Here is an 8,918-nt window from a genome sequence, read left to right as displayed (position 1 = left end):
AGGCAGGCAGATAATGTTGTTGGTAAGGAGTTTCAATTTAAAAGGCTTCCTGCAAGGCCGCAGGCTAGCAAAACAGTAACAGTAAATGAGACAATGAATTGTGTCCACTGAAGAACTTCCATATGGATGCTGATTCATTATGTTAATAAGGACGTGAAAGCCAGAGGTTGACTGTATTCTGATTTCATGGCTGGGGGATCTGTGGCTCAGAAGGGGGGAACATCCAAATTTGAGGTCAGAGTCCAAATTCCAGCTCTGAGCTCCTGATTCCAATTTGGTTTGTCTAATTACTATCATCTCCTAATGGCTAAGGATGCTTTAGAGCCAGATGGCTCTAATGGCCAGGACCTGAGTAGAAATGCAAGCGATGCTCATAATTGAGAACTGGTGATGCTGGAGCTAAGAGGAGTCAATTCCTCATCCATTCAACAAATATTGAGTATCTACCGAGTGCCAGGGGGTGGACTTGGACTGGGAAAGGGAAGCAGAAAAGAATCAGACTTTGACTCTGACCTAAAGCAACACAAGTTTTGGGGCAGAGTGCAAAAAATATCTGTAATACATACAGAAAGGGTGGTGGGCTGAAATCTAAAAGAGGGCCAGCTCATTCATTCTTTCATTTGCGTAAATCATTCCTTCAGTCACTCAGATGATGTCTTAAGTACTTTGGATATAAAGATAAATAAAATTGGTCTCTATCCCCAGAAAGTTCCCTTTTGAGTACTTAATCTGAATCACCATGGGAGCTTTTCAAAATATAGTTTCCCAGGCCCCCAGCCCAGACATACTGAACACTGGACCTCAGAAACCCAAAGCTCAGATTCCAGGTGTTCTCCAATATGAGTCTGGTGGGGTAACAAGCTAAGAGAAAGGAGAGCCAGAGATAAGGAGAAAGGTTTCCCAGCTCACCTCTTCCAGGAAGCCCTCCCTGACCAGTCAAGCCTACACTGATCTCTGTGTTGTCCTCTGAACCCAACCTCCGTTGCACATCCTGTATGTACTGCAGTTTTCTGGGTGACTGGTGGAATACATGAGTACTCCCATGTTCCCATGTTGGTAGTGTTCCAAGGTCATTGTGATGAGGGTTCCAGGAGCCTTGTGACAGCATGGCTGGCTGGTTCTGTCCAGGTGTAGGAGGTCAGGAGAGACCCAGTTTATCCTGGGAATGCAACTCATTCCTGAAAAGAAAGATCACCTTCCCCTGCTAATTAAGCACCATTTAGGGCTCTGAGCGAGTTTTGATCAGAGTCTGCTTTGAAGACAGCAAGCAGGGACCATGACCACCCTCTCTCCTGAAAATAGCCTCTCGGCCAGGCGGTCAGCCTCCTTCATTCTGGTTCGTGTTCTTCAACAGTTCTGAGTCTTTCCCTAACTAACCTCTGGTGGGTGGGAAGGGCTAGACCTCTGAGCTGGCCTAGAAGGCAGGGCAACCCCTTGGCCTCATCATCAACACCAATAGCAGGACTGAGAAACACCAGGTCCCCTTTCACCCTTCTCTCCAAGCCAGCATTGCAGTTAATTCCCCTTTCACTCTTCTCTCTCCCCAGATGTGGTATACTAACTTTGTTGGGTTTTAGGTCTGCAAGTTCAGTTCTAAAGATGCTAGTATATTATCCTTAGTGCTCTTACCAACAATTTTGGTACGCTGCCACCAGGTGGCAATAATGTTTTTGTTAGTAGGTGGTTCCAAGCCCAGCTAATAAGATTCATTAGACATTGGCATCAGTCATAAAAATTTTCCACACAGTATCTTTCTCAAAATTATAATAACTTATTATAATGACCTTAACCAATCTCAAGTCTCATTAATCATAGCAATTAAGGGAGTGATACATAAAAAGCAGAAAAGCAAAATAGGCACCTCTCTCCTTGAGTTTTAAATGTTATTGATTGCAAATTTTTACCTGGCCTTGATTTTAATTTTCTTTATATCCTCATTCCTCTGAACTTAGATAAGGATAATAACAACAAACTCTTACATGCACATATTATGTACAATGACTATTCTAAATGCTTTACTTATAGTGATTCATTCTCATCTCAGTCCTATGAGATGGAAGCTACTATTATCCTCATTATTCAGATGAGAAAATTAAGGCACAGAGCCTCAAAAACTTCTCCAAGGTCACACAGCTAGTAAGTGGCAGAGCTGGGATTTGAATGCATGGAGGTGGACTGTAGAGTCCATCTTCTAAACTAATGATTCTCCAGGTGTGGTATCCAGTGCAGCAAATGCACTCTGGGAATTTGTAAGAAATGCAGATTCTTGGGCCCCACCCCAGAACTTCTAAACCAGAAACCCTATGTGTGGGGCCCAGTAACCCATGTTTTAACAAGCCCTCCAGGTGACTCTGGTATGCAGCTAACTTTGAGAATCACTGTTTTAAACCAGGGCTTTGAAATGGTTCTGGTTTGACCTCCTGCTATACATACCATTCACCTAGGGATCTTGTTAAAATGCAGATTCTACTTCAGTCTATCTGTGGTGGAAATGCAAATTCTCAGCAGGGGGTCAAACCAAAATGAATTGTTCTAACTCTGTTTTAAACCATCCTCCTTATCACTAGGAGCTCTGGTATCGTAGTGCCTAAGACACTAGACTGCTAACCAGAAGGCCAGCGGTTCAAACCCACCAGCCACTCCTCGGAAGGAAGGTTGGGCAATCTACTTCCTTAGTGATACTGCCTCAGCAACCCAAGGAGGGGTCACTGTGAGTTGGTCCGACCGACTCAATGGCACATAACAACAACAACAACTGCCTTGGCAACCCAAGGAGGGGTCATTATCTTGAGGGCACATAACAACCTTATCACTATGAGGAGGAGTATTGGGCCGCTAACCAAAAGGTTGGTGGTTTGAACCCACCATTTGCTCCACAGGAGAGTCTATAAAAATTTACAGCCTTGGAAACCCTATGGGGCCGTAAGTTGGAATTAAGTAAGTTTGGTACAGTGAGTTTGGTTTCGGTTTTCTTCATTATGTTATGTTGATAAACACACCCTCCACAACTGGGTTGCTAATAATTCGCCAGATAATTTTTTCCAAGTTGCACATATGCCCACCACCTTCCCAATCTTAATAAGCTTACTCTCCAAGGCCTCCCTGCTCCTTTGGGTGATAATCAGTGACTAGTGAGCTACTGTTACTCCTGAGGATGTGCCTTGTCCCTCAGGTGGACTGGAGTGGAACAGAGGTTGAGAACCTTAAGCAGAGTCAATGACCCTGCCCAAGATTTATTGGAGGCTCCGTTACTTATGGGTATTCAGAGGAACATGGCATCAAAAACCCTCATAGAAAGTTTTCCTTATGCTCCAGTGCCTTTTCCACTTTACCAGAAAGACTGGAGAAAATCCTTAACCCAGTGACGCAGAGGTGGAAAATGGTGTGGGAAAACGTATGCCTGTAGCCAAGACCTCTGGCATCAGAAAGCTGTTAGGGGGACTGAGTTATTAGGCTCACTTCTGGCCCCCTTCTCCAGGGGAAGCATCACCAAGGTTTCCCCAGGTTCACTGGTGGAGAGCTTGAACCTGCTTAGGCACACCCTAAATGTGGGAGGAGGAACTCTGGTAGCATAGTGCCTAAGGCACTTGACTGCTAACCAGAAGGCTGGTGGTTCAAATCCACCAGCCACTCCTCAGAAGGAAGGTTGGGCAATCCTACTTCCATAGTGATACTGCCTCGGAAACCCAAGGAGGGGTCACTATGAGTCGGGGCCGACTCGACGGCAAATAACAACAACAACAAAGGTGGGAGGAGGTTTCTGCAACTTCTCTACCTAGCAGTGCTTTTGCCAGGAGACAAAAAAGGAGTTCTATTGCAGAGCTTGGGAGCTCTGGTAGCATAGTACCTAAGGCACTTGACTGCTAACCAGAAGGCTGGTGGTTCAAACCCACCAGCCACTCCTCGGAAGGAAGATGGGGCAATCTACTTCTGTAGTAATACTGCCTTGGAAACCCAAGGAGGGGTCGCTATGAGTTGGGTCCAACTCGACGGCACATAACAGCAACAACATTGCAGAGCTTAAGGGTATCCAGTATGTCATGGACTACACATTTCTCCCTCATGGATTACCAGGCCATTGTATTCAGAGGGTGGGACAAGGTATATGTGCGTTGGTAGATGAAACAAGGAATGGGGGCATATGGGAGGATGAAGACAGATTTGAGAGACCTTTGAGGTGACAACCTCCATCACTCTGAAGGATTCCAGATACTGGTTCTTTGATTTGTGGCATAGACAGGGAGTATGGATGCACAGAAAGAAGAGAGGGAAGGGCTTCCCATGGGGACATTTTCCCTTTATCTCTCTGTAGATCAACAGCTTCTTGTGCTGGTCGTTGGCTTGCTAGCAAGTGTCTTGGACATTCTTACAGGTAGCCTGAAGTTTCATTAGGTTTGAAGGTGGGGGTACAGAGAAGTGCCAGGAATGGAATTTCCTGGAAGGAGGAGGCAGAAACTTTTTGTAAACCAATTCAGCCAAGGCAAAGTAGGCAGAAGGCCAACTGTGGCAAGCAGAGGTTTAGAAATGCAAATTCTCTGAGTACTCAGCATATGCCTTCATGTGATGTTTCTAATTATCTCTGTCTTATTGTATTGATGCTGTTATCTTCTATTATGTTGTGCTCTGCATATCATTTGATGCGAATATTGCCACCCTTTCATTTTTTACATATCTTTGTTCACCATTTATTTTATTTTTTAAAATTAATAGAGTTATTTTTCGAGCAGTTTCAGGTTTGCAGAAAGTACAGAGTTCATAGAGACTCCTTCTTTCCACCCCACACCCCAACACACACACTAAGTTCCTCTATCATTAACACCTTGTGTTAATGTGGTATGTTTGTTACAGCTGATGAACCAATATTGATACATTATTGTTAACTGAAGTTCATAGTGGACATCAGGGTTCACTCTTTGTGGTGTACATGTCTATAAATCTTGATAAATACATAATGTCATGTAGCCGTGAATATGCTAATCCTCCTGTGGTCTCAGTTCCCTGATCTGTATAATGACATCATAGCCATGCCTACCTCATACATAAGTTTTCCTGGTGGTGTGGTTAAGTGCTCAACTCCCAACAGCTCCTAATCCAACTGAAGGGTCAATAGTTCGAATCACTCTGTGGCTCCAAGGGAGAAAAGGCTGCAATCTGCAGGTCCTAGGTTACAGCCTAAAAACACTATGGGGCAGTTCTACTCTGTCTTACAGGGTCACTTTGAGTCAAATACAACTCCACGGCATAGAACAACAACAACCTCATAGGTGCTTGTGTAGATTAACACATTTAAATATATCATGCACTTAGAACAGTGCCTAGCACATCATTAGTACTTTTTAAGTTTGCAATTAAAAGAATTTCATACATTTATTTCATAATTATTTGTTTGAATTTTTATTAACTTCTTGCTGTTTCCTATGCTATTTGCTTTTATTTTCAAAAGTGAGTTAGAAGGAAATATCCTGGTCCTATAGATTTCTAATTATTAAAGTAAAAAATAAAACAATTTCTCCTGACTCAAACCCTATATCTAATCAAAACATTGAATGTGTGGTCAATAACCTTCCCACACACACAATAATAGATAGAAATAAAAATAACGCTGGAGATCACATGATAAAATTTTGCAAGACCAACGACTTACTCAATGCAAATACCTTTTTTCGACAAAACAAATGGTGGCTATACATGTGGACTTCACCAGATGGAATACACAGGGACCAGATTGACTACATCTGGGGCAAGAGGTGATGCAGAAGCTCAATATCTTCAGCCAAAACAAGGCTAGCAGCCAATTGTGGAACAATCAACTGCTCATATGCATGTTCAAGCTGAAGCTGAAAACAATAAAACAAGTTCACGAGGGCCAAAATATGACCTTGATTATATACCTCCTGAATTGAGACCATCTAAAGAACAGATTTGATGCATTGAACACCAATGACCAAAAACCAGAGGAATTGTGGGATGACATCAAGAACGTCATCCATGAAGAAAGCAAAAGGTCATTAAAAAGATAGGAAAGGAAGAAAAGACCAAAATGGATGTCAGAGGAGACTCTGAAACTTGGCCTTGAAAGGAGAGTAGCTAGAGCAAATGAAAGACATGACAAGATAAAAGAGCTGAACGGAAGATTTCAAAGAGCAGTTCGAGCAGACAAAGTCAATTATTATAATGAAATGTGCAAAGACCTGGAGTTAGAAAACCAAAAGGGAAGAACACTTTCAGTGTTTCTCAAACTGTAAGAACTGAAGAAAAAATTTAAGCCCCGAGTTGTAATATTGAAAGATTCTATGGGCAAAACATTGAATGATGCAGGAAGCATCAAAAGAAGATGGAAGGAATACACAGAGTCACTGTACCAAAAAGAATTAGTTGATGTTCATCCATTTCAGGAGGCAGCATATGATCAAGAACCAATGGTACTGAAGGAAGAAGTTGAAGCTGCACTGAAGGAATTGGCAAAAAACAAGGCTCTGGGAATTGACAGAATACCCATTGAGATGTTTCAACAAATGGATGCCCCACTGGAAGCACCCACTCAGTTATGCCAGGAGATCTGGAAGACAGCTACCTGGCCAATTTACTGGAAGAGATCCATATTTGTGCCCAATCCAAAGAAAGTTGATCCCACAGAATGTGGAAATTATCGAACAATACCATTAATAGCACAAGTAAAATCTTACAGAAGATAATTCAAAACGGGTTGTAGCATTGTATTGATAGAGAACTTCTAGAAATGCAAGCTGGATTCAGAAGAGGATGTGGAATGAGGGATATCATTGCTGATGTCAGACGGATCCTGGTTGAAGGCAAAGAATACCAGAAAGATGTTTACTTGTGTTTTATTGACCATGCAAAAAGCATTTGATTGTGTGGATCATAATAAATTTTGGATAACATTGAGAAGAATGGGAATTCCAGACCACAGACCCACCACCCTCTCCTCAGAAGGAAGACTGGGCAATCTACTTCCATAGAGATACCACCTTGGAAACCCAAGGAAGGGTCACTATGAGTTGAATCAACTCGATAGCAATGAGTTTGGTTTTGGTTTGGTAGTTGTACTCATGAAGAACCTGTACATAGGCTGTCATTCAAACAGAATAAAGGGATACTGCATGGTTTAAAATCAAGGAGTGTGTCAAGGTTGTATCCTTTCACCATATTTGTTCAATCTGCATGCTGAGCAAATAATCTGAGGAGCTGTACTACATGAAGAAGAATGTGGCATCAGGATTGGAGGAAGATTCATTAACAACCTACAATACACAGACAATACAACTTTGCTTACAGAAAGTGAGGAGGACTTAAAACACTAAAGACCAGTCGGCAGTATGGATTACACCTCAATATAAAGAAAACAAAAATCCTCACAACTGGACCAATAAGTAGCATCATGATAAATGGAGAAAAGATTGAAGTCGTCAAAGACTTCATATTACTTGGTTCTACAATCAAAACCAATGGAAGCAGCAGTCAAGACATCAGATGACATGTTGCATCGGGAAAATCTGCTGCAAAGGACCTCTTTCAAGTGCTGAAGAGTAAAGATGTCTCTCCTTGAAGACTAAGGTGAGGCTAAACCAACTATTTTCAATCATTTCATATGCATGTGAGAGCTCAACAATGAGTAAGGAAGACCAAAGAAGACTTGATGCTTTCACATTGTAGTGCTGGTGAAGAATGCTGAGAGTACCATGGACTGTTAAAAAACCAACAAATCTGTCCTGGAAGAAGGGCAGACAGAATGCTCCTTGGACGTGAGAATGGCCAGACATCGTCTCACCTCCTTTGGTCATGCTGTCAGAAGGGACCATTCCCTGGAGAAGGATATCATGCTTGGTGAGTGGAGGGTCGAAGAAAAAGGGGAAGGCCCTTAACAAGATGGAGTGACACAATGGCTGCAACAACAGGCTCAGGTATAGCAAGGATTGTTGGCACAGGACTGGGCAGTGTTTCATTCTGTTGTTCATAGGGTTGCTATGAGTTGGAGGTAACTCAACAGCACCTAACAACAACAATAACACACACACACACACACACACAACTCCAGGCCAAGATAGCTTTACTGGTGAGTTCTACCAAACATGTAAAGAAGAAATAATACCAATTCTACACAAAGGCTCTTAGAAAATCAATATATTCCTACTGATGCTATGAGGTCAACATTACCCTGATAACAAAATCAAAGACATACAAGAAAAAAAAAAAGCTACAGACCAATATCTCTCATGAGCATAGATATTAAAATTCTAAATGAAAGTTTATCAAATAGAATCAAATGATATATAAAAAGGATGATAAATCGTTACCAAGTGAGGTTTATACCAGGACTGCAAGTCTGGTTTAATATTCAAAATCATTCAATATAATTTAACATATTAACAAATGAAAAAGAAAGACTGTGTGATTGTTTCAATAGATGCAGAACATCATTTAGCAAAACCCAACATCCATTCCTGATAAAAACTCTCAGCAGACTAGGAACAACGAACAGGAAGCATTATTAATCCAAAAAGGACAACTATGAAAAACCTACAGTTGACATCACAGTGAACAGTGGATGAACGAATGCTTTTCTTCTAAGATCAGGAAGAAAGCAAGGATGTGTGCTTTCACCTCTTCTATTCAACATTGTACTGAAGGTTCTAGCCAGGACAATCTGGCAAGAAAAAGAAATAAAAGGCACTCACACTGGAAAAGAAGAAATAAAAATGTCCTCATTCACAGACAACATGATCATCTATGTCAGAATGGGCAATTTTTTTTTTTTTTTTCTGTAAATGGCAGGTAATAAATATTTTCCTCCTGGGGTGTCGTATGATCTCAACTCTGCCACTGTAACATAAAAGCAGCCATAGACAGTACATAAATGAATGAGTGTGGCTGTGTTCCAATAAAGTTTTTTTTTTTTT

The 8,918-nt window shown here is 41.7% G+C and overlaps 1 protein-coding gene across 1 annotated transcript in view; it reads left to right on the top strand.

The window, feature by feature from the left end:
- Positions 1–1,276: 1,276 nt before the first annotated feature.
- The window catches only part of TBC1D21 (TBC1 domain family member 21), a 21,983-nt gene continuing 14,341 nt past the window's right edge, over positions 1,277–8,918 (top strand). The window contains exon 1 of the mRNA XM_007948984.1: positions 1,277–1,342. Within this exon, the coding sequence (XP_007947175.1) occupies positions 1,277–1,342 (66 nt within the window). The remainder of the gene's footprint in view (positions 1,343–8,918) is intronic.

The sequence above is a fragment of the Orycteropus afer genome, unplaced genomic scaffold (assembly GCF_000298275.1).
Source record: "Orycteropus afer afer isolate SDZICR_OR568_19922 unplaced genomic scaffold, OryAfe1.0 scaffold00233, whole genome shotgun sequence".
NCBI lineage: Eukaryota > Metazoa > Chordata > Mammalia > Tubulidentata > Orycteropodidae > Orycteropus > Orycteropus afer.
This window is presented reverse-complemented; position numbering and strand designations above follow the sequence as displayed.